This window comes from Caretta caretta, chromosome 1 (genome assembly GCF_965140235.1).
Source record: "Caretta caretta isolate rCarCar2 chromosome 1, rCarCar1.hap1, whole genome shotgun sequence".
Lineage (NCBI taxonomy): Eukaryota > Metazoa > Chordata > Testudines > Cheloniidae > Caretta > Caretta caretta.
In genome coordinates, this window is record NC_134206.1 from 111,167,418 (window position 1) to 111,193,578 (window position 26,161).

General features: G+C 39.1%; 1 protein-coding gene across 7 annotated transcripts in view; it reads left to right on the forward strand.

Annotated features, from left to right (window-relative positions):
- Positions 1-26,161, forward strand: part of ATP11A (ATPase phospholipid transporting 11A) — a 235,337-nt gene that overhangs the window by 179,331 nt on the left and 29,845 nt on the right. For all 7 annotated transcript variants that reach the window (XM_048855438.2, XM_048855445.2, XM_048855455.2 and 4 more), the window contains exons 13-22: positions 410-583; positions 2,161-2,324; positions 2,646-2,717; positions 4,267-4,340; positions 4,637-4,740; positions 10,133-10,314; positions 11,691-11,942; positions 13,753-13,927; positions 15,317-15,419; positions 15,680-15,825. In XM_048855438.2, the coding sequence (XP_048711395.2) occupies positions 410-583; positions 2,161-2,324; positions 2,646-2,717; positions 4,267-4,340; positions 4,637-4,740; positions 10,133-10,314; positions 11,691-11,942; positions 13,753-13,927; positions 15,317-15,419; positions 15,680-15,825 (1,446 nt within the window). The remainder of the gene's footprint in view (positions 1-409; positions 584-2,160; positions 2,325-2,645; positions 2,718-4,266; positions 4,341-4,636; positions 4,741-10,132; positions 10,315-11,690; positions 11,943-13,752; positions 13,928-15,316; positions 15,420-15,679; positions 15,826-26,161) is intronic.

Consider the following 26,161-nt stretch of genomic DNA (forward strand, 5'->3'; position numbering starts at 1 on the left):
TATAACTATAATCGAAATCTGGGCTTATGCATCAGATATGAAAAGTCATTGACAAGTGTAAGCTATGTGCAATGTGTTTCCAGAAATAGCTCTTGCAGATAAGGGATTTAACCTGGGAAAGGAGGAGGATGGAAGTGAGAAAAATGGATTAAGTGCTTCACTACTGTCTCACATACTTTCTTTGTCAGGTGAAACATAGTTCTGCAGCTATCCCATGTACTGTAGAACCTTTCAGGTGCTGCCTGTATTTTGACAAAAGTTGACACCCCAAAGGAAAGCTACTGTGTTCTTCTTTAGTGAGGACCAGTAGCTAAGGGCTTGAAAATTATACAACTTGATTTATGAACAGAGACTTTCTCAGTGTCTGATAATAAATCCAGTTCTCTTTAATTAATGTATTTCTTTGCAGGTTGAGTATGTCTTCACAGATAAAACGGGAACATTAACTGAGAACAATATGGAATTCATAGAATGCTGCATTGAAGGGCATGTTTATATACCTCATGTCATCTGTAATGGGCAAATCCTCCATGATTGTACAGGCATTGATATGATCGACTCTTCTCCAGGAGGAAGCGGGAAAGTACGATGCCCCTTTAAAAAAAATATGAAAATGGACTGATCTTTATGTGGAAAAGAAAATTATAAATGTCCCAGAGATTTTAGTAAACTAAGTGGGTTTCTGGTGGAATTGTATCACAGCATAAATATTTTCCTCTTGTAGTTTAGTCTAAGGGATTCATTTGGTTAACAAGAAATGTCCAAGAGAATCCACTTAACAGAATTGTAAAATATCGTTAATTGAAAACTAAAATATGAAAGTTTACCAAGTTAATAGCTAAACATCTATAATAATAGTTAGTTGACTGATTAAAGTGATAATATAAGACAAAAACTATGATAAAATGGGTAAAAATGAGTGCTAAAAGCATATTGTATAGTCTTCATAAATTTAAACTAGTGCAAAAGTTTTTTTCTGGGTGACTCTATTCTCTACACAGTTGCAGTTTTTGCTGTGCAGGAAAGAGAGACAGACACCGAAGTGTGATTAGAGCACGGGCTGCAATTCTTCTTTGGCTTAACTAAGCAACCTTCATTGGGATAAAACAGAACCCCAAACAACAGCCCAGGAACTAGCAGTTACCTCTTTGATATGGTTCCCAAACTGCACTCAGAGGCCTGAGATACATAAAGAGAGGATGTCCTTAGTTAGTCCCTGCAACTGACTGTAAAGGTTTCACCCCAGCTCCCAAAATCGCCTACCAAAGCATACCTTATATGAGCAACCAGAAAGGGGCTGTTTCAAGCTATGCAAGACAGGAAGTCCACACACTCAGCTGACAACATCAAAGGTCCAGACCCAATGCTTTTCTGGCTCTCAGCTTGGATTTAAGGCCCCTGAAAACATGCTCTGTTATTGTGCAGTAAACACTTGTCAGAGTTGCAACAGAACAATCAGAAACTCACCCCACAGTAAGACCTGGGTGCTGAGAGAAAATTTATCATATCATTCTTGTCCTTTCTCTGTGACCCACAGCCTTCTGCAAGAGCCTGTCTACTCCCTACATGATTATATTCCACAGGGCATCTGCCTGAGAGTCAGGGCGAGCCTGTCTCTACTCCCCTTATCTTTAGCCTGCTGCCTGCAGAATCATATGTAATCTGTGTTCCTTCCCCTGTCCTAGGGACTCCCGTAGGAACCTTCCTACAACTGCACCTCTCCATTCTTCTCCTTTTAAGATTATACTTCTTTCAGAGAGTTGCATATGAAATAGGCCATTTCCCTTGATCCAGGGATTCTTACAGGAGTCGTCTTACTTCCTGCTGCTCTCCTGAGCTGCTTGGTGGCTTTTATGAGGACCAGGTAATCTTCAAGCCGTCACCTGATCCTGGCTTTGACATCATCTAGGAGGAAGCTTGATTAGTCATGGGTAGGGCTCCCTCGTAAAGGATTAGCCACCATGTAAGACTGTATTACCTATCAAAAATATTCATAATTGGTTGTAGGTACAAGCCCAAATCAAATAAGTGGTTCCAATCTCCTACAAAACAGAATAATTTAGAAGGAAGATTGGGTTTTATTTGTTTTTGTTTTCATTTTTCGTATCCCTTTTCAAAGTAATACTATATAATGACAATGCTTTCCTTTTTATTTATTAGGAGAGAGAGGAGCTATTTTTTCGGGCTCTTTGTCTTTGTCACACTGTTCAAGTGAAAGAGGATGACAGTGTAGATGGATTAAAGAAAGCCCAGTTGTCCGGAAGATCTTGTGTGTATATATCATCATCACCTGATGAAGTTGCTTTAGTTGAAGGAATACAGAGGTACGTGTGTATGTTGATCGTTTTTAGGTCTCCAAAATAATTTTGAATATGGATATTCAATTCACTGAAGCTGAAAATATATTTCAGCAGCAAAATATTATTAATAGGCAACTTAACAGAATCATATCAACATGTGATATTTACTATCTTCTTAGCATACCTTAGTGATTCTTTTTCTTAGCTATGAATGAAATCAAAACGGAATATTTCTATTTCAGAAGATAAAGTTGATTCTTAAGTACTTACAACGTGTTAAGCTGTGTAATTATAAATGTATTACTTGTAATGTCTTCTTGTCTGAATTTGCATTTAAATTTGCAGACTTGGTTATACATATTTAAGGCTGAAGGACAACTTTATGGAAATTTTAAATCCAAAAAATGATATTGAGAGGTGAGTGGTTGTGGAAATGTGAACTGGTTGGGTCTGAGGAAATGGATTTTATCAATGGTGTATACAGCAATTTTTTCTTTCGCTAAGTATATTCATTTGTAAACCAAAAATTTTGAGAAATAATAAACCACTTAGTTGAAGAAGGCTAATGCTTTACTGATAGTTATAATTTACAGGACTTCTCATTTTCTGTTTTCACTTACTCTGACAGTTTGAGAAACTATGTAGTTGGAAAAATGGGAAAACAGCAAAGGTATAACAAGGTAGTCCGAGGCAAAATGGTGTTTCTCTGGTATATAAAATTAATATGGCTTCATCTGTTTCTATATATTTTATTTTAAACAATCCTATTTAGTTTTAATGGAGAATTATATCCCTGTTGGAAAATCGTTTAGGTGGTTCAAGTAATTTACAGAAAGGGTACTCTACTTTGTTAAATAGTCTGGGACTATAGAGTAACTTCTGTAGAACATTTTTATGAGTAAAATTTTCAAAACCACTTAAATCCCACTGAAAGTTAATAGGATTTATGTGCTTTTGAAAATGTTAATCTATATTTCTGTAGAACCCCATTGGTTTCATTCCTGTTAAGTAACATAGGACTCTGATATTTATAGCTAAATTCATAAGCAAATGGAGGCACAGTAATAATTTGGCAGGTAAAATATAGAAGTACTAAAAAATACTTGGAACTTACTCCAATTTTCATTGCATTTTGCAATCATAAGCCTGATCCAGCTTCCTGCTAGATTTGTACCATTGACTTCAACAAAAGTAGTATTATGGCCTTACGTAGTTTTTTTTTTTTTTTTTAATTCCAGACTGTAAAAACATAGAACTGAGTAAATTCTCTGATTAAACAAGTGAAAACAATATGATATAGTCTGTCTAATGATTAGAGCATTTTTCATGAGTAAAATATTTACGGAGAAGGGCCTTTCAGAGGTCAGAACTTGGGTTAAAGATATGTTTATATTGAAAAAAAAAATTGGGACTCTTTACTTTATAAAAAATTAATAAGAGACCTGATAAAATACATTAAATGAATGGTGTGGAGAAGGTAGAGGGGAATCATTGGGTCGAGGGGAATATTGGTGTTGGATGGAGATTTATTGGGGGTAGAAGTGCCTTTCCCTTTGGGGAAAACAAGAATATTCAGAGTTATAATAAATCTTAAAAATCCTAAAACATCTGAGGGATAGAAACCCTCATACTTCAAGGCATAGGACAACCTCTAGCTATTAGGGACTAGAAGGAAACTTTCCCTGTGAGCAGTATGTTCCATATCCCTGTGTTATAGGGTTTCTTGCATCTTCCTCTAGTACTGGCTGCTGTCAGTGACTGGATACTGGACTCCATCATGCAGTCATTACCCAGCCAAAACTCCTGGTCTAGTTGCCAGGGGACTCACCCATTTTTCCTTAACTGACTGCATCTTTGTTCCACGGGGCAGAACTTACAAATTATTATCTAGGATTAGTAACAAGCTTAGCTGTATGAAAAAACAGGCTAACTTCAAAATGTTTTTTTTTTCCTCTCTCTCTTTCAGGTTTGAATTGTTAGAGATTTTGAGTTTTGATTCGGTAAGGAGGCGAATGAGTGTGATTGTCCGATCAGTGGCAGGTAGAGATGTCATATCCTGGATTTGGTTTGCTTTGGAGGGAGGGGGTTAGTGGTTTGTGAACTTTGTCTTGATTTTGAATTCAACTGGGTCTCACCAGAGTGTTCTTTTCTTCATGCTGTGCTCTTTTCTGTTCTTCCAGTGATACTTTGGAATTTTAAGATGGTAATTAGCTCTCTCAGAACAATGTATGTCTGAAGAAACTGTCTTTAAAAATATTTAACCTGTTTAAAAACTTTTTTTTTTCTTGAGAAAATAAATTTTAACCATTTTAAACTTCGTATTTTGTCTCTTTTAGGCGACATTTTTCTGTTTTGTAAGGGAGCAGATTCATCTATATTTCCTAGAGTTACAGAAGGCAAAATAGACCAAATACGATCCAGAGTTGAGCGCAACGCAGTGGTAAGATTAAATATTAAATGGCATTTCCTGACCCTGCATTGTGTACCAAGATGGGGAGGAGGGTTCAGGGAGCCTCCACCATTGTGCGAGACCTGGACACAGCTACAGTCCTTCTGCCCTCCTGAGTGCAAGGATTACTCTTCATCATAGCCTCTGTAGCAGTAGCTGCCGACAAAAGTGAGCCCCCTCTCTCCTCTGCCCCCTGGAGATCTTTCCTCTGAGGTATGATTTTTGCCCCAATGCTTAATAAACACCAAGAACTCATATTTTGAAGGATATTTACATGTTAATTTTGTGGTTAGGATAATCTAACTAGTAGTTATCTATTATTACCCAGAACTAGTTAATTAGCAGTCAAAGGTGAGGTTTTTAAAAAGTGCTCAGCTTTGGCCTAACTTTTCCCCATTGAAGTCAGTGGTAAAACTCCTATTGAAAATCCCACCCCCACTTTCAGTCTCCAGCTTGGCATCTGATATTTTTACTGACTTTAGAATACTTCACAAGATCTCCTGAGAGAGAAAACATTAGAACATAATTTTGCTGTAAATGTTCTTGTTATGAGGAAGCAATACAACAATAATGCCTGTACGTACATTTTTGCTCGCTAAAAAGGAAGTATGAGCTTGCTCGATTCCTTTGGGAAAAAATATCTAACTTGGTTACTTGAAAGATAGGATTAGGGGTTATAAATACTTGTCTCACATGCCATTAAAAAACAACAAAGGCCATTTCAATGAAATATTATCATCTCTTTTAAAATAAGATAGCATTGGCTGGCATCAGATACTCAGACTGAAAACAGGTATTACTACAGAAAGTGAAGAAATGTCCATCAATGTTATCTTCTGTTTTAGAGGAAAACTGGATTTCCTCTTTAAAACTCTTTCCCAGAGCACATTACTAAGCCTTTACTATATAAAATAGCTTTCTCCCCTGTGAGAGAGTGGTTGTTTGGAGGTGGAAGAAGCTAATAAAACTGAAAGAGCAATTTAATATTACTATATCCATCCAAATTCTGGCAGAGTCTGAGAGAGAATCAAGAGCCTCAGTCTCAATATTTCTTCATCCTGGATAATTGCATTTAGGCCAAATTCTTAAATATAGCTGCTTCTTCAAGAGCATACAGGCAGCAAATGGGCTCACATGCTATGATAAATGATAGGTATCTCATAGATGTCCTGATTTTTGTCCTTTTTGGATTGCATATAAGTAACTTTGTAGAGAGCTCGTCTATCTTTATTTTGCTTGATTACTCTTCCATACGAACATTAAATGCCACTTAAAATATATTTCCTCTGACAACATCATTTAACTGGGAAATAAAATGCTTCCTTATTCTAATACAGTCCATAGTTCAAAAGTTTGAACCAACTTGAAAGGTCGTTGCTGGAATCTAGTCTTAGCAGTCAACTAAACTGGAACAGTTAGATTGAGTCATGCTTTCAATATTGATCTGGTCCTTTCCCTCTCTTTTGAAAGATTACTAAGACTTTATTATTCATTTTGTCCATTTTGTCATGTAGACTTTACTGACTAACATTAAAATAACACTTCAGATTCTGTGTCCAGGACAATATACTGCTTTTTTACAAGAAGCAACATCAATTTATCAATAAAATCACGAAGTTAGTTGCCCAAATTGTTGTGACCGGAAGGAGTAAAATTACTAGAGCCTCATCTCAAGCTAACTTCTTCAAAAAGTGTCTATTAATGCATTCTGTCTCAAAGTGGAAAACTAAATTGAGAGGTGGTTGTAGTTGTTAATTGCTAAATACCAAAGTACAAAAAATACAGAGGCTTCTATAATCAATACAAATTAATAATCTAAGGTGATGGGCAAAGCGCTATCACCACAAACTGCCCAGGCTTTAACCAGGGGAAGATTAGCCTAAAACATTCAGATTAGGAGCTAGGATTTTCTTATTTACTAAAGCAAAGTACAGTAACACCAAGGGCAAGACCTTGCTGTCCTTCCATTTTCAATTAACTGACTTGCTCTTCTGTCCAAGTAAGACAGTCCTGTTGATCTAACAAACCAAAAAAATAACATTCATTTTCTTCTGTCTATGCATTATGTTCATTTTTAAGTAAAATTCACCTTTGTGCAGAGAGCCAGCATCAAGATCTGTACAATGGTTATGTGGCATTTAATGCATTGGCCTTGTGCTGATCATCTTCATAGGGATGAATTTCATCATCTTATGTGTATGTTCCCTTCCAAAAATGAAATAATGTTGTTTCCTCTTCAAAAATTGAATTCAGTCATCTTTGGCAACTGGGTTCTGGGCATTGGCTCAGATGAGTTAATCACTTTATTAATAAACATTCTTGGCTTTGTTGCCATCAGCTATTTCTTTCCTCATGGCTCCTTATAGACATAATTCAAAAAGAGCACATTGCACTTCTGATTTGTACATTTTCCCATCATATTTTTGATAGCGTGACTTTTTTTCTTTGGAGAAGGGTACATGGGTTACCTACCTTCTATTTAGTAAATTCTACTCATGGATCAAAATATATAAAGCCAAAATGGTAACAGTGGTAGGTTATGTTATAGAGCAGAATCGTTCGGTAGTGCCCATCAAACTGTAAGAGACTTGTTTGTATTTATTTGTCGGTTAGATTCATGGGAAATTCCTTTAACTTTTCAGGTTACATTAAAGGTACTAATTAACAGTGTAAAGGGAACTTGCAATGATAGTTTGTCATAAATAGTACTATTCTTTCTAAGGATGTGTAAACCAGTTCAGATCAAATCAGAAGTAATCCAGCTCAAAATAATATACTCAAATCTGTGCTTCCTGGTCATGATCAAGGTAGAAAGTGGAAACATCAAATTACTAGGAGTATGATAATTACTAATCTTGCAGTGCTGTTCTGTGGAGAGCAATATCCATATCTCAAGGCTGGAAGTGGTGTTGATCAAGTGAAATGCTGTTGCCATAAAATTTCTAACTCATTTTTGGTGATTGTTACTTGTTTTTATCCTTGGCACTGTGGTCTGCTATTTTGGGGACAAATAGGGAGTGGGAGGATGTGATCTAGGTCAGACGTTCTCAACCTTTTTCTTTCGGAGGCCCCCACCGATATGCTATAAAAACCCCAAGGCCCAACTGGGAGTGGAGCGGGACTTCAGAGCTCTGGGCTTCAGCTGCTAAGCCGGGGGGCTCAGAATTTCCCCCCCTGTGCGTGCCAGGACTCAGGGCTCCAAGCTTCAGCCATAGGTCCTGATCAGTCTGATGCTGGCTCTGCTTCATGGACCCCCTGAAACTGCCTCGCAGTCCCCCAGGGGGCTGCAGACCTGCAGTTGAAAACCATTGATCTAGGTGTTGTGGGCAGTCATCGGGATGCTTAAGGTACTGTACATTAGTAATAGAAGCCACTGTGAGCCAGTACAAAAATATAGTAATACCCAATCCCTGCAGTAGTGCAGTGTGAAGGTGAACACATGACATTTACACACAGTGAAATGCTTTACTGCTAGTCCTCAAATTCAACTGCTGCATTGCAGCAGGGCTCCTTTCAAGTTCCAAAATGTAACTGAAATAAAAATGGAATGCTCTCTCTCTCCTGCCTTTTCACTTTGTGATCACCACCCTCTCTAACATGGGCTTCTGTTATTCTATCCTTTCTTGGCTCTCCTGCGTCACTGATGGTGAACTCCTGCCTATACATGTTACTTATCCTCTTGACCCTCTCCATCTCGTACTATGCAATCTGCCTACTCTTAACTGCTGATTGTTCCCACGCACTCATTCCTCAAACTGGAATGACCTCGCTCTGTAATGTGTCAAGCACCTTCAGTCGTCTTCAAATGCCTCCGCAAAACCCATTTCTTTCACCCTGATTTCTGTCACTCACTTCCACTCCTGTGCTATCCACTCGATCCTTCTTGCACTACCTCAGCCTCATTTCAAAAATCACAAGTTATATAATTCAACCACAATATAACATGACTCATGTTATCATTTGGCCTTAATCCTTGGCCCTCCTTTCACTGCTTCTTCCTTTATCTTCATTTCCTTTGTTTCTCTAAATAAGTATGCAAACTCCTTGGGGACTCTTCCATTTATAATTCTCAGTAAAGTACCATTCAAAGTTTTGGCACTACATAAATATTTAACAATATCTGACACCAGCAAGAAAATAATTGATCATACTCACATCGAAAATGGTCAAAGGGAAATGTTCTTGTTGTATTGCTTTCTGAACACTTGACATTCCACCTGACTTTCAGTCCAATTACTGTGGTGCATTTGCTGAAGTGTAACGTTATGGTGAAAAAGGTACTGATCGTTCACTAGATCATTCACCAGACCAGTACATACAAGAAAGTAGCTTCTTATTTGATTTCCTTTTGTTAATGAGATACTTGACATCCTGCTTTGTTTTATATGTGCTTGCTTTCTCTTCTTCTGTTAGAATTAAACTATTGTAAATTAAGAAACGATATGTGCAGTAAATATAGGATTGAGATTATCGTGACATTCAGGTATTTTGTGCTTAACTTCACAGAATAATATAACTATAATATTTAGTTATCTCAAAATTGGATGATGCCTGCCCTTTCAGTGTATAAGGAGTTACTGAGAAACATGAATTGTTTTAGATTAGACAATTGTTTATAGCTCTCAAAAGTGAGGTCTATTTGTACAGTTTTAGTATTTTTTTCATTTGTACCTATTTAAAGATAATCTCGCCAAATGAATCAGAATTTTAAAGCTGATCTTTTTAACATGGAAAATATATCAGTAAAATCAGCTGAAAAAATTATAAACTTGAATCCCTTTTAAATAGACATAAAAATGCTTGCCTACAAATTAAATCTTTGTGCATATAATGTAAAGACCAGCCAAGAGCCAAATTCTATCCCTGCTTGTGCAGCAGCACAAGGGATTAAGAGTGAGAAGCACCCCTTTGGACCAGGTTGCAGGTAGCAGCTGAGGAGGGGCAGCAGGCTCCACAAAGCGAGTACATTTCCTCCTCTGTGCAGGTAGGTAGGAGAGGTCAGAAAGGGGAACATATAGCCTTGGTTTCCCATGCTTTTCCACCTACCTATCCTACGCACTCAGCAGGATAGTTGCCTTGGCATGTCAGGCAGCGTGTGCTGCAGTGGGTATAGACCCAGTACAATTTACTCCCTACTTGGAGGGTCACAATGTCTCTCCCAGGCTGCTCTCAGAGCAGCATAACATCCTGATGCCTCTTGTTCTGGCAGATTATATAGTCATCATCGAGCCCTAAACTGATATAGAGAAACCAAAGAGGGACTCTTCATATTAATCATAAATATTAGATAATATTAATTTCTTCTATTTTCAGAAATTTTCTTAATGGTGTTTAAGACTTTCACAGTATAAACATTGTTCTTTGTTTTTATCATATTCTTTAGGAGGGACTGCGAACATTGTGTGTTGCATATAAAAAGTTCACATTCAAAGAGTATGATAATGTCTGCAGGCTGCTTCAGAATGCAAAGATAGCCCTTCATGATCGGGAAAAGAAACTGGCAGAGGCATATGAGCAGATAGAGAAAGATCTTATTTTGCTTGGTGCTACAGCTGTTGAGGACCAGTAAGTATATTGCTTTGGATATGTTGAATGATGTATACTAGCAAATGTGATAAATGGGAAGATGCGCCTATTACCAGAGGAGCAATAATTATACCTCTTTTTTTGTGTGAGGCACAGATCTCTTTATTTGTATCCATCTCCTATAAATTAGCTACCTACATTCCCTGTTATGTATAATAAATACACATAAATCAGTATTTTCAGATAATCAATGTTGCAAATTATTACTTTTACTATTATGTTTCTAAGACCTACTACAAATAAAAATGTTAAATATGGCTTATTTCTTTCAGTCATAGATACCATACTAAAATAAAACTTTGAAGAATAACATGTCGTGAATATTACCCAAGTATTTCTATACTCATTTGATTTGAGTCACAAATGGTAATGAACATTTTGGTTTATATCAAAGTCAGCATATTCCTAGAATTGTTTAATCAGACTATACTGTATATTCACACACAGACCATAATTAAGGTTGCATGAGCTACCTTAATTCTGGCATTTCCTGAGTTTTGAGTGCTTAGCTTTGCAATAATAATTTTCTTTTAATTTGTTTTTTATGGAGTTTATATAAAATCTGTCACCCATGTGGAAAAGCGGATACAAAACTCAGCAAGGTTAGGTCTGCTCAGAAGACATTGCTTGGAATTCTTCATTTGTCACTAGTTCTGGCTATGAAGGCTGTGGAGCCCCAGAGGAACAAAAAAGGGAATCTCACACTTTTGAGAACATCACTGATGTGTGACAGGGCTGGGTGGTATTCCTGTGTACCCTTCATCTGCTGGAGGGAAGATCATGGAGAAGCAAGTCTCTGAGATGGGCAGTCTGAGGAAATGAAGGCAGAATCTTTAGGGGTTGGTGAGGAGAGCAAAAGATATGCTTATTGGGTGCTGTGAGGGGGATGTGTGTGTCTGACTTTTATCACCCAGCAACTTAGATGTTTCATTTTTTTAACACAACTAATTGAAGATACTGGATATGTCCTGCTTTGAGCAGGGGGTTGGACTAGATGACCTCCTGAGGTCCCTTCCAACCCTGATATTCTATGATTCCATGATTCTATGTTGTGTGTTTGTACTTGGCCTGGAGCTGGTGAGATGAAACATCCTATTCTTTAAGTAATAAAGATGAAAGCAGAAACCTTTGAGTAGCTTGAAAATGGCAAGACACATTACTTATACAGTACATGCTGATCTTTGTCTTTAAGCATTTTCAGATTCCCAGCTATGATTTTCCTCATATTAGAAACTTCTTGTGTCTAAAACCTTTTACTGAAATACTGTTAGTGTCATGGAAACCTTTTAGTAAGGACCCTGAATTTCTCATTTCCAGTCAGTCTATCAATATTTATTGTCAATTGATATCCACAGGCTGCAAGAAAAAGCTGCTGACACTATTGAAGCACTCCAGAAAGCTGGCATTAAAGTTTGGGTTCTGACCGGAGACAAAATGGAGACTGCTGCTGCCACATGCTATGCCTGCAAACTCTTCAGAAGAAACACACAACTACTTGAGCTAACCACAAAGAAAATTGAGGAACAGAGTTTACATGATGTATTGTTTGACCTAAGCAAAACTGTCCTAAAGCACAGTGGCAGCTTAACCAGGGACAACTTCTCAGGGTATGTAGAAAGTTCAGCTTTCAGGCTGAGAAAAGAATTGTTGGGCATTTCATAATTACTGTAATTAAATGGTTGTTAGAACAGCAATGGCAGCAGTATACTGTAGCTCAATTTATGTTGCCAGAATGTGAATTACTGTGTAGCAACTAATACCTAGTTTAGGCTTGTTACGTGCCAAAAATCTTTCCACTCTTCATCCTCGGGCTTGTTATGTGACTTACGTTATTTTAACCATTCCACTGCTAAAAATAGATCATGGACAAAAATCATGGTTATGAAAAATATATTGTTTATATTTTTAAAAGATACTATGAACAGTATGTTCCTGAATTAATATTTTGTGTGCTCTGGGACTTCCCTGATAAGCCCATGTGCCAGGAGGTTTTGTGTACTATAATTAAGGAAGCCTTAGAGTACACCTACATGCATCTGGGACAGAGCAAGCGCATTGCGGGATCTCTTGGCCCACATGTGAACCTTGAAACGTTAGTGACTTAAATATGAAGGTAGAGGAACCAGAGAATATTGAATTATGTTTGTTGGGTGGCTAAGTGGCAGCTGCCCATGATCTGGGGAAGAGTGGTTGATTTCATCAGTTTAGAATGTGTCACGAAGGGAGAGAGGATGGTTAGAAAGTCAGAAAAATGGGATTTGGAATCAGAAAATGTCTGAATAAAACTTCAAAAGGTTAAAACTCTAAAAGTGTTTGTTTGTCTGAAAATTTGGGGGGAAATCAGTTTCTGGGTTTTCTGGACCTAGTAATACAGCGTGTATGTTTGCTTTGTTCTCTTTGTTAATTTGAAAACAAATAGCAATTTCACCCTAGTGATAAGTTTGTAATAAAGGGACAGCATCAGTTAGCAAGCATTGTTACGTTTTGGCAGAGTATTGCACAAATGTCGGTCTTGTTGCTTGGAGTTGATGGTTACTGGTTTTCCTTGGCTCTTATTTCCTAGATATTAATTCTCTCTCTCTCTCTTGTCAAGGGTTTGGGTGTGTTCACTTATGTATATTATTTTAACCTTGTATTGCAAAGGTCTTTGTACATTGGTTTTCTCTGTACCATTTGATTCATATATGTGTGAATCAAACACATTATTTATTTATTTTTATTTTAGTTGTAGGGATTCTGTGTGTGTAAGGCTAGAATGAAAATATTTCATTGTCCTGTCAAGCATTCAAGCTCATCGTCAGCTCTTAATAAATACCTCATTTTCTAGTTAATTCTGACTCAGTAGTGTGCTACTTTGATGCTTCTGTTGTTTTCAAGATGTGAGGGAAATTTTTAATGTCAATAATTTATCATTATAATGGGTAGCTTAGGCAGTTTATTTTTGTCAAAGATAAACAAAAGGTTGTATATTGGCAGTGGAGACAGAGGGAGGTGTTGGGGAAAATAACTATTATAAATAATATGTAAATGTTTACAGACTTTTGAAAACCACTTGTTTTTCCCCCATTTTTGTTGTGAACATTCCCTTGCAGTGTTGGAAACCCAAACACAGTAGCATTATACAGTGCATGGAAGTCAAAGCATAAATTAAACGGAATCAATCTAGTTTCATTGTCCAAGCTAGGTGGTGAAATGCAAAAGTAAATAAGCAGAATGAGTCAAAAGTAAACTAGAATTTAAAAATATTTTGCTAGGAACAGCATAGAAGGATTTTCACTTTAAGTATATTTACCTTGGTAGTGTCCCTTTTAATGTTGCTTTTTGGTAAATAAATTTGTCACCTTCTCTTTCCAAATCAAGACTCAAAATATGTATATTTGTACAGTAGCTCTTCACTTGCATTTTCTTCCTCAACAGACTTTCAACTGATATGCAAGATTATGGCTTAATTATTGATGGAGCAGCATTATCATTAATAATGAAACCTAGAGAAGATGGGAGCTCTGGTAACTATAGAGAGCTCTTTCTTGAAATTTGCAGGAACTGCAGTGCAGTGTTATGCTGTCGAATGGCACCTTTGCAGAAAGCACAGGTTTGTGTTTCATGATCAATTACTTGTTAACTATGCATCTATATAAATATTGAAAGTCATTACTGTTTGGGACATGTTATGGTAATTTAAAATGTTATCTTTTACTTTTCTATCCTATAAAATGGAATAAAAAAATTAGAAAAAGAATGAGAGGAGAATTTTTGCTAGAAAGCAATTAGGTAATGGCACATTAAAAGAGAACCCTGCTGTGCACCTGATTTTGATTTATGTATATGATCAACTTTTATGGTTGATACATACTGGTAAATGAAACATATTTAATGAACTAATTGCTTCATCTTCTATTCATGCTACATGATACTATTGGAAGAATGAGTTACCTATTATTGTGGAGTGTTAGTTCTTGTTTTTTAAACACAAATAGAAGTAAAATCCAGATGGAATAGGTAGATGGTGTAAACTATTTGAAATACTGTCCGACTCCTGTTTGCTCATTGATGTTAACATAAACATATACATTTCTGTAGATATTCCCAGATTAAAAACTCTGTTTTACCTGGAATTCAATTTGTAAACAATATTAATAACTCCAGGGAAGGAAACGTTAAAGCATGTTGATATTTAAGACACAAAACATGGGAACATTAATATCTTGAATCCCCATATCTTTGTTTTAGTACTCATATACAGTACACATGCATATTCGTTTAGTCTAATCAATGTATTTAGTCACTCTTCTTTTCATCCTGGGGAAGTCTGTATAAGTATTTAGTTTGAATAGACCAGTTTATTAAAATTATAATGCTTGCTAGTTAAAATGGATAGATCTATGCTCCCATATTTGGTCTTCTATATCCAGAAAGACATACAGGACCCTATTATCTTTGTTCATTGTCAAGTTTGATATTCATTTTGCCAGTCATGGAATGATCATGAGATTAATATTCAAGAAAACTATTCAATAAGAAAAGAAAAGCAACTTTACTGGCTTTGGAAGCATTTGAGAAGGTAAAAACCTTTTTTTAAAAAGGATTTTACTGAAAATGTACAGTCCATATCTTGGGAATTGTTTTAATTAAAGCTTTCACAGCCTATAGATGATGACTGTGCATAAGCAAAACTTCTGAATAATTTCTACATTAGTCTCCTCAACAGTCTCTCTCCCCTACCCCTTTTAAAATGCACTAATAATACTTATAAAACCAGAGGACTATTCATACCCAAGGTTTTTCTAGCCAAAGAAAACCTATTGGGTTTAATGTATAATGATTGAATTGGACAAAAGTGGTTTTCTTCACTTTCACAGAATTTCCTTAGTAAGCATGTTGCTTACATTTAATTAACTGTACACCACGTGCCATCTCACAGCACAGTAACCAAACTGTAAACATGTCAGGAAAGAGATTTTTAATGCTAGTTCTTTTTCAGATCGTGAAATTGATTAAATTATCAAAGGAACACCCTATCACATTAGCAATTGGTGATGGAGCAAATGATGTCAGTATGATTCTAGAAGCACACGTTGGTATAGGTAAGTGTGCAGTCTAGATTTTAATTTACAAGGAAATAAATATAATTTAAAAAGTAATAAGAGGTTGCTTCAAAGAATTAGTTCCCCAGTTTCTTAGATACCTTTTATATTTTATACACTCCAGCTAATTATAAGGCATAGTGAAATCTAATAATATTAAATTAACATCACCACATGCCCTGCAACTTGCCAGTATTTGTTTGTATGCTTTAAATAATTTGTTACCTTTCTGAACAGCTTCTAATGACTCTTTCTTCTAGGAATCACGGGGAAAGAAGGCCGCCAAGCTGCAAGAAATAGTGACTATGCAATACCTAAATTTAAACATTTGAAAAAAATGTTACTTGTTCATGGGCATTTTTATTATGTTAGGATATCCGAGCTTGTGCAATACTTCTTTTATAAGGTAGGGTGACCTCATGTAATCCACGAATATGCATATGGTATTAACTAACTATATGTAATAGGTACCCTCAACTGTAGAAAATGCTGTAATTCCACAGAAAGTCTGTTGACTCCTAGATACAAATCCCCAGGTCGTTTGCTCATTGTACTCCGGGGCGGGATTCTGTGCCACTGTGCATGCACAGAATTTATGTCCCCCCACATACTTCTTTGTTTCCCTGAAGAAAAATGACTTTCTGATGGGGAAGCAAAGGGAAGCCACAAGAGCAGTCATGCAACCCTCCCCAGCAGTATGTTTCGGCTGCCCAGGGCAGCCAGCAGAGAAGTAAATCACTGTGGGACAGGAGGCGGGACTGGGAAAGACCCAACGGGTGGCTCCTACCCTGCACCGGACTCAGGTGCTAGTCCCATCTGGGCTGGGGAGAACAGGATTTCTTCTTCCCCTGTACAGCATCTGGGGCCGGGTCAGACCTATTCCCAGATTTCTCCCCTGGCTGCAGGATAAATTGGAGAGAGTCCAGCGAAGGGCAACAAAAATTATTAGGGGTCTAGAACACATGACTTATGAGGAGAGGCTGAGGGAGCTGGGATTGTTTAGTCTGCAGAAGAGAAGAATGAGGGGGGATTTGATAGCTGCTTTCAACTACCTGAAAGGGGGTTCCAAAGAGGATGGCTCTAGACTGTTCTCAATGGTAGCAGATGACAGAACGAGGAGTAATGGTCTCAAGTTGCAGTGGGGGAGGTTTAGATTGGATATTAGGAAAAACTTTTTCACTATGAGGGTGGTGAAACACTGGAATGCGTTTCCTAGGGAGGTGGTAGAATCTCCTTCCTTAGAGGTTTTTAAGGTCAGGCTTGACAAAGCCCTGGCTGGGATGATTTAACTGGGAATTGGTCCTGCTTCGAGCAGGGGTTGGACTAGATGACCTTCTGGGGTCCCTTCCAACCCTGATATTCTATGATTCTATGAAGCATTGCAAACTCTTCCCTTTCCCCATCACTCCTCAGCCACAAGGGATCTCTGTACAGGGAGCTGCTCCCCCGTCCACCCAAACTCCGTGCATCCAGACCCCTCGTACCCAGACCCTCCCACTGAGCCTCACCCCCCCCCACACTCAGAAGCCCCCAATGAGCCCCACTCCCCCTACACCTGGACCACCCCAATGAGCCACCTGGATCCTCACCACACCGAACCTCAACCAGATGAGTCTGTGTCCCAGGCAGGGGAGGCTCTAGAGTGATCTCCCATCTCTGTGCAGCCAGTGGTCTGGTGTCCCCAATGCCATGGTGGAGCCTCCACATTTATTTGTCTGAAGAACATAAATTCACACCGTGTAGAGGTCAAGCACAGGAGTTTATTACGTACAGCGCTTATGGAGTGTCACCTCGCTTATAAGGCTTAGAGACACTGTTAATCAATGGATTACAATAGAATATGTGGATTTTCCATAAGCGGGGAAAGTGACGGGGTAGGCAGTCCCACTTTCCCGGATAGGTTTAGCAGCAAGACATGATAGCACAGTAGCCAATGGTTAAAGGTTACATAATGTCTTCGCCCATGGTCTCAAGTTCACAAATTAACATTTAACATTTAATTAGTACTTTAATAAATGTATTTGTATAAAATATATATGTTGAATTTTTATTTGGGGTTTATAGGAATGAAGTAGCTCCTTTGATTGTCCAACAGATGCATATCTAGGGGTAAAAGCAAAGGAACAGTGAAAGTATATGGGAATAAAGATTGTCTTTCAAGTTGTTCATTTGTGTTTTAAGGCAGGCATTGGTCCCTGGGAAAGGGATGTTGGAGGAGGCCATATCATATACTGACATGCTTGAACCTTTTATAAACTCAAGGTTGGATGTGTGGGAAGAATATCTTCCTACAGAAGAAACTAACACAAGAGAAACAGGGCTTCTTTGTTTTATTTGCAACTTTGAATAAGACACAATTATTGCCCCCAACATCTGGTGTTTTGCTGACCAGGCATATATTAGCAAAAGCAAAGTTGTCTTTCAGTTATTCTGCTTTCTCTAACCTCTACTGCCTGGTTCCGTGCCTTCAAGTACTTTACATTGGCCTGGTCCACAGTTTTTCCTATTAGGGTGTACCTTAGACCCTCTGGGCCTTGGCCGCCAACTCCTTGATTTTTGCCTGCAGGGCCTGTAGATCCTCCTTTAGATACTTACTGCCGTAGTGACATTCCAGATTTTATGTTAGGTTACCCATTATTGGCAGAGTATGGTGGAGCTGCGTCCTGTTAACAGTCAGGGTTGCCCTTTGGGGAACTGTCGTGCACACGGATGGGTGCCTTGAGGGGCAGGGCTTTTTATTTAGCTTGATGGAGTGGTTTGGGGCTGTTACACACCAGTAGGTACCGTTTATTTGGACCAGCTCCATGTGCGCCAGTTTTTTAGTGATGGCCACTTTGAACCTAGACAGAGTCGTTAGAATATTATATGGGCAAGTACACAAAATTTTCTTCTTAGAGTGGGTGCAACATTCACTAGGATACAATGCTTTTCCAGTGACCTCAGAGTATGCAACGCCTTCTATTTTAATAACATGACCCCTCCTCCATACTGGCAGGGAGGTCACCATCCTGGCTTGCTGTAAATGAGGGATGCCCAGAGGTACCAAAAGGTTGAAGAGTATACTGTGACCTGTTCAAACTGGTTTTGGACTTTTATTGATTTTTTTGTTTCCCCATACCCACGGAGGGGTACTGGAGAGATAGGGTTCCACCACTTTTATAAGGGCTGGGTGGACCCGCCCATTAAGGAAATCTGTTACAATTCCCTGTGTGGTGTGGCCAAAGTTTGTTTTGCTCTTCAACAGCTCTCCTCCAGGGCCTTTATTTTGGTACCATGTTAGTATAATTGGCACATGATTTTTTACGAGTGTTTGGGGGGTTTTTTTTCACAAAATTCCACACAAATTCCAGTATTGAGGTTTGTGTATTTTCTTCCAAGCCATTGTGGCAATATGCCATGTAATTGTGTTTAAATGAGGGATAACCCAGGACCTTGTAGTCCCCTTCAGTAGTGGGACACAGCTGGCCCCCTTTAAAGGTAATTTGGACACTAGTTGCATTAAGTATAGGCACTGTCCCTCTAAGAGGGCCACAGCATTGTTAAAGGGTGTTACTCTGCTTGAAGGGGTAGCTTATGCACTGTCATGATTTTTTTCAAATGCCTTCATTAAACTCCATGATCTCTGGCACCTGACACCAGCGAATAACAGGGCAGTTAGCTGTTATTAAAATTGTGATGTTACTAGTCTCCCTGTTATTATGAGCATCAGTGTATGATTTTGTTTGGACCTTTTTACGTTTTATTGTGTGCTCATGTCCTAACTGTAGTGCCATCTTTATCTCTGGCCAGACTTGTTTATTGGCCATTGCGTGTGTTTTGCAAAAGCTAAGTGTTTTTTTAGTGTGGCAATTAAAGCGAAGCAAACCTGAAGGAGGGGGGTTGGTGACCCATTTTCATTCCTTCTTTTCACATGGCACACTACTTGCTTTTTTTTTTTTTTTTTTTTTTTTTAATGCACCACAGGGACTGCAGGAGCCACAGCAGGAGCCTTCCCCTAGTCACTCTGGTTGTTTTGGTTACCCTTTAGTTCTTTGTCCTTTACTTTCTTTTGTTTACCTGTCGAGACACTTGTGGAAACATTGTTAGTATTGACAGATGCTGATTTAAACAATTTTAACTGATTTTGGTGCCTTCAAAATGTTCCCAATTTTCCCCCAATCTTTGCACATGTATTAGTAGTTAGAAGGACCCTTATTGGGCCTTGACATTTTGGCTTGAAAATTTTTTAACTTCTGGGTAAATGTGACACATTACCAAATTTCCAAATTTAAATGCCAGTTTCTTTAAAGTGCTGTTATTATTCAGTTGGGTTTGATTTTTTTTTTTTAAACTTGGTTGTACAAATCCTTTAACTCTCTGTCCAATGCCTTGATGTAGTTTTGCAGCCTGTCTGCAAAAAGTCCAGATCCCACCCCCCCACCAGGAGGATTACAGTGCTAGGCGTTCTTATTGCTCTTTCTGTTATTAACTCAAAGGGCGTTAGCTGGGTCAGCCTGTTTGCTGCCTCTGATTTGATACAATACATCAGGGAGCATACAAGCCCATCCTTCTCCTGTATTCAATACTGCTTTTGTTAAGGCTGCTTTTATTGTTTTATTTATTTTTTTCACCATTTCTGAACTTTCAGGGTGGTATGGTATATGGAATCTTTGCTTTATTTCTAGTGCCTTACATGCCTTTTTCATCACTCGCCCTGTAAAGTGAGCTGTAAAGTGAGATCAGAGTTTATTGACAGGGGCAGACCCCATCTGGGTATTATTTTTTTTGCTAGGATTCGAGCTACTGTTGTGGCAGTGCAGTTCTTGGTTGGGAATGCCTCTATCCATCGGGTAAAAGTGTTAATAATTACCAAAATGTAAGTGTATCCCCTGCTTCGTGGCAAAGGCTTTAGTACAATTAATTTGCAGATTTTACCACTGTCCCTTTGGCCATGGTTGGTGGTTTAGAGGCACCTTTTTTCTTCTACCCAGATTCACTTGTGCGCACGTTACACATGGTTTGAGAAATAATAAAGCATTTTTTTTTCATAGAGGGCGACCACCAGTGTTTTAGGGTAGCTCTTATTTGTCTCCACCCCAGATGAGCTGGAGAGTGGATGGCATGGAGCAGCAGAGCCCGTATGCACTCCCGGGCTACCAGCTCCTCCCCCCCACCCCCCCGGCCCATACCAGAGGTGATTATTATACACACAGCCTTGCTCTTTCCATTTTTTTTTTCTGGGCTTATGGTTGCATATAGCTTTTTTAAATTCACTTCCTTTTTTGACACTACAGTTGCACAAACCTTAATAGGACTTGTTCGTGCAATTTTTTTGGCCCGTTTATCTGCCCAGTAATTTTCCTTTTGTTCCTTGCTTGAGATTTTATTATGTGCTTTTATCTTTACTACTGCCAGTTCTGATGGTAGTTTGGCAGCTTTTGTCAGTTTTTGAACTGCCTCCATATTATTAATTGGCTTGCCAGTTGTTGTTATAAACCCTCTGCATGACCACACATTCATGTAGTTATGCACTACTCCGAATGCATATCTGCTGTCTGTGTATACAGTGAGCTTCTTGCCTTCCCCCACTCTCAGACATTTAGTGAGGGCTGTTAGCTCCGCTCCTTGTGTTGACTTTGATCCTTCCATCTGACCTGACGCTATTACTGTCCCATTACTGAGTACCACCGGCCATCCGGTGTGTGGCACTCCATTTTTATACTTTCTTGATTTATTTACATACAGAATTATATTTGAATTCTCTAATGGCTCTTCTTTAACTCTCCCCAACACTTCCTCTTTCCTATTTATAAGACATTTGTGTACTTCTCCCTCTATGTTTAGACATTCAGCTACATTTATTTTTTTGTTTCTTACGATAGAGAAGTTGGGGTTTTGCAAGCACAATGTTGATTCCCACTGCCGCCTGCGGGCATCTGTTACAGATCTTAGCCACCTGGTATTAAGGAGATTAATAAGTGTATGGGGTGTATGTAGCACTAATTTTTCCGTGAGAGTGTATGATTTACAAGCTTTTACCGCCCATGTAGCGCAATCTAGAGCTGCTATGCACTCCGCACTCCGGTAGTCCATGGGATACAGGGGGTCTTAAGGTAGATAGGTATGCTACAGACCCTGTTTATCTTCCTGAAGTTGTGTTAATACAGCTGAGTATTGAGTTTCATGATGGCTGCAGTAAAGGTGGAATGGCTTTTTCACATTGGGTAAGCCCAGGCTGGGGGTAGAGGCTAAAGCCTGTTTTATTTTTTTAAATGCCTTCTCTTCTTCTGTGCCCCATATTACTAACTCATTTACAGGCTTTCCTCCTCTAGTGAGGCTTTGAATTGGTTCTACTGTCTCTGAGTACTCCGAAATATATGTTTTGCAGAAATTGCGGAGTCCCAGCACTGTTCGGACTTCCTTAAGTGTCCATGGTTTTTTAACTCTCAAATTGCCTGTTTTTTTGTCTACAGTGAGTGCTTTTTCTCCCTGTGATATGCTGTTGCCATTGAGCTTTTTTTGCGCTTAATTTAAATTCTGCCTCGCGAAGATATATAAACAGTTTGTTTAGGGTTTTTAAATGGTCCTTTTTATTTGAACTGGCAATTAGCAAGTTATTTACATACTGCAATATTACAGTATCCACTTCCAAAGGCACTTGTGTTATTACTTCTGCGTCGCCCTGTGGAAGTTAGAATGGAACCCCTGGGGTACTCGGGTTCAAGTATAGTGCTGGTCTTCCACTGTAAATGCAAATTTTTCCTGACTCTCTTTTGCAAGGGGAATACTCCAAAATTCAATAGCTATATTCAGGACTGAGAATACTGAGTGTTTTGGTTTTAGCAAATTAAGAATAGTGGCAGGGCTTGCCACAATAGGGTGTGCCTTTGGATTCACCTGGTTAAGGTAGGTGTAGTCTATAGTTAACTACCAGGTCCCATCTGGCTTTCGGACGGGCCAAATTGGGGCGTTAGTTGTGGAGGTGGTTTGTCTAATCACCTGTTTAGCTTTTAAATTAGTGACTATAATTTTAACTGCCTTTAAGGTTTTTGGTTTCATTGGGTACTGCCTGTGGGCTTTATGTGTTGGTCTTTCTACAGATATAGGCTTCATGTTTACTAGCCCACAATCTTGTTTATCTGTTGCCCACACTTCAGGGTGAAGGAAAACACAGTGTTTTACTGGACTTCCCCCCACTCTTGTATTATTGCCTTACTCTTGGCAATTATGGCTACATTTTGAGATAATCTCTCCTGTTTGGACCCTCCGGCCCATTCAGTACAGCTACCTCTGGGGTTGATTGCTCCCCCGAGCTCCTTAAGGAGATCTGTGCTGCAAATTGTGTCTTCCTGCTTGGGGCAAATCCAGATTTGACTGACTGTGACCATATTTTTAAATTTTATTTCTACTGGCTGTCTTACGGTTCCTTTTAATCTTCCCTCTGCCACTCCTTTAATTTATATGGTTCGACGGGTGAGGGGGAGATTTTGGCTGGTTATCGATAACGAGGCTCCTATGTTTATCAAAATTGTTGCACGGTTGGCCCCCCACTTGTGCGTTAAGAAACATCCTGGGGTCACTTTCGGATCCAGCCACAGAGGCCACAGATACCTATTTGCTAGCCAGTAGTTTGAGCAACTCCTGGATTTGTTTTTTTGTTTTTGGGTACTAGTTGTATCAGTTTTATTTTGCTTGTTTGGCACTGGCCCTCCTTACGCCCCCTCTCCCCCCTGGGGTGGAAGCAGTCTTCCTTTATGTGGCCGCTCCTTTTACAATTGCTGCATGTTTTGATTTTATTTTTACAATTACGTGCCAGATGTCCAGGCTTATTGCACGTGAAGCAAGTAATGGTTCTGATTGCATGAACTGCTGTCATTTCCTCAGAGGGGATGGTTGCTGCTACCTTCCTCTTTTTTCTGTTTTCTACTTCTGTGTCCCTTTTCATTACTGCTGAGTGTGTTTCTCCCACTGAGGTGCCTAATGCCAGGACCACTTGGTGGTTTGCAGACTGCCCCTTCCTTTAGGATTTGGAGGAATACATCATGGTTTTGGGATGTTATATTCTCCAGACCTGAATAAGCTTGAAATGCATTCCATTTCTTTTCAGCATAAGACATGACAGACTCCCCCTTCTGCTGAACCACTGATTGCAGAGCCCCCCAGTTAGTGGTCTGGGCTCCTAGAACAGCAGATAGTGCATTTCTGAATTCTGTTACACTGCCTGCATCTGGGTTTGGAATTCCTGCTGGTTCTCCGGCCTGATCCCCTCCCGCAGGGTTGGGGTTATGATTTTTAGCCCAGTGCCCCATCTTCCATTTATCTTTCAAGTTGTCCCACACATTCCTGGGGCATTTACACTTGGCCAGGATATGAACATCCTTCCTGTGGAGGCTGTGTATTTTAGCCAGGCCATTTAGCTTGTCCCAAAACTCAGTATTTTTGTTGTCATGTTTGAGTTTGGGTAAATCAGATAGTAATGCCTGTTTTTCCTGGGGGGTGAAGGGATGGTAGATTTTAGTTGTGTCTGTTCTGAGTCTCCTTACTGGTTCACCCTCCGCATTAACATTTCTGAACCTCCTTAACTGCGTCTTGATTGGAGCCATACGCTGTACTTGCTCCCCTTGGGCAATTAATCCTTGTGATGCTCCTTTATTATCTTTGTGGGTGCTTAAATTTGGCCTTTCACATGAAGAAATGTATGGAGGAGGGTTGGATTCCTCCCCTTTGCTTTGTGCTGCTGAGTTTTTTCACACATAGTTAATTGGTGATGCAGTTGGCTAACAAATGCTGGGAGTGGGCTCTCCCCCCTCCCAATCTGGAAGCGTGTTTTAGGCATGGTGAATGTAATTCATTTGCTCTGGGATCTTTTCCAATCTCCGGACAATTACACATTTGAAAGCACAAACTCTTATTTTTTAGAGCTTGGTTTTTAGATTTAAAAATTGCATTTTCTTTTCTTTTATGTTGAGTATATTCAATAACACTATTACCGCCTTGTCTGTTTTGTCACTTTTCTGATTATTCCACCAAGTAACCAGATCCGCCTCTGGTCCAGCTGCAGAGTAGTTTGTTTTTTTAGCTGCTGTTTGCCGAGTTTTGGCATGTTTATATTTCAAATATTCTTGAGGGCTGATTATTGCCTCTCCCTTTGATGCCATGGGCTTTTACTCACCCCGGCTGCTGACCTTGTTTTTGGGAACTTACATTTTCCCCTCTAAATGCCGTAGTTTCAATCTTTACAGCCTGTCAGCCTTGATCGGGATTTACCTTTTCTCCTTTTTCTGCTATAGTCTCAATCTCCACAGCCTTTTATGAGGCCGTCTCCCCCCCTTTTTTTAAATAGTGCATGGTTTTAAGTTACACACAGCTGCCGGCCTTATTGGTTGGAGACTTTGTGCTATTCGAAAGCATGTACATTACATGCCTGCGGGGGGGCACTCCCCTAGGACTTGCAGTGTTACGTGCAATGAGGAAATGGGACCACCAGTTTGCACTGCCTACCGCTTGCGTACCCAGCCAGTCCTGGGCTTAACTCAGGGCCAATCGCTTGCTGGTGGTTTATTCAAGTTCCCCGTAACATACCCCTTAGTTTAAACAGTACATGACCCTTTTGCACTTGTCTTCCCTCCCCTTTGATACCCTTATTTAACCCCTCTGCTTGGACTACACGTGCCTAAGTTCCTTCACACTTAAATTTAAAAAGCAGAAACAAGATGTGTTTGAAAGGGGATGAGAGACTTCTATCCCTGGCCTAATGAGGTGGTAAAGTAAACATACTCACCTCCTTGGATTTCAGTCTCAGATCCTCAATTAGCTCAAAAGCCTGAATCCAGGACGATCCCCCAAATGGAAGGACATAAATTCACACTGTGTAGAGGTCAAGCACAGGAGTTTATTACGTACAGCGCTTATGGAGTGTCACCTCGCTTATAAGGCTTAGAGACACTGTTAATCAATGGATTACAATAGAATATGTGGATTTTCCATAAGCGGGGAAAGTGACGGGGTAGGCAGTCCCATTTCCCCGGATAGGTTTAGCAGTAAGACATGATAGCACAGTAGCCAATGGTTAAAGGTTACATAATGTCTCTGCCCATGGTCTCAAGTTCACAAATTAACATTTAACATTTAATTAGTACTTTAATAAATGTATTTGTATAAAATATATATGTTGAATTTTTATTTGGGGTTTATAGGAATGAAGTAACTCCTTTGATTGTCCAACAGATACATATCTAGGGGTAAAAGCAAAGAAACAGTGAAAGTATATGGCAATAAAAATTGTCTTTCAAGTTGTTCATTTGTGTTTTAAGGCAGGCATTGGTTCCTGGGAAAGGGATGTTGGAGGAGGCCATATCTTATACTGACATGCTTGAACCTTTTATAAACTCAAGGTTGGATGTGTGGGAAGAACATCTACCTACACAAGAAACTAACACAACAGAAACAGGACTTCTTTGTTCTATTTGTAACTTTGAATAAGACACAATTATTGCCCCCAACATCTGGCATTTTGCTGACCAGGCATATCTTAGCAAAAGCAAAGTTATCTTTTGGTTATTCTGCTTTCTCTTAGCTATTGCTAGGCCTTTGACCTTTTGACCAAACTCAGGACTTTGGGCCTGTACACAAATCCATATACCAGGTTATTACATCAGCAATGGATTTTAACCTTTCATTGTCAAATAAAATTTGCAGAATTTTGCAGAATTTTAAAATATTGTGTATAGAATTCTAATTTTTTTGGTGCAGAATGATCTCAG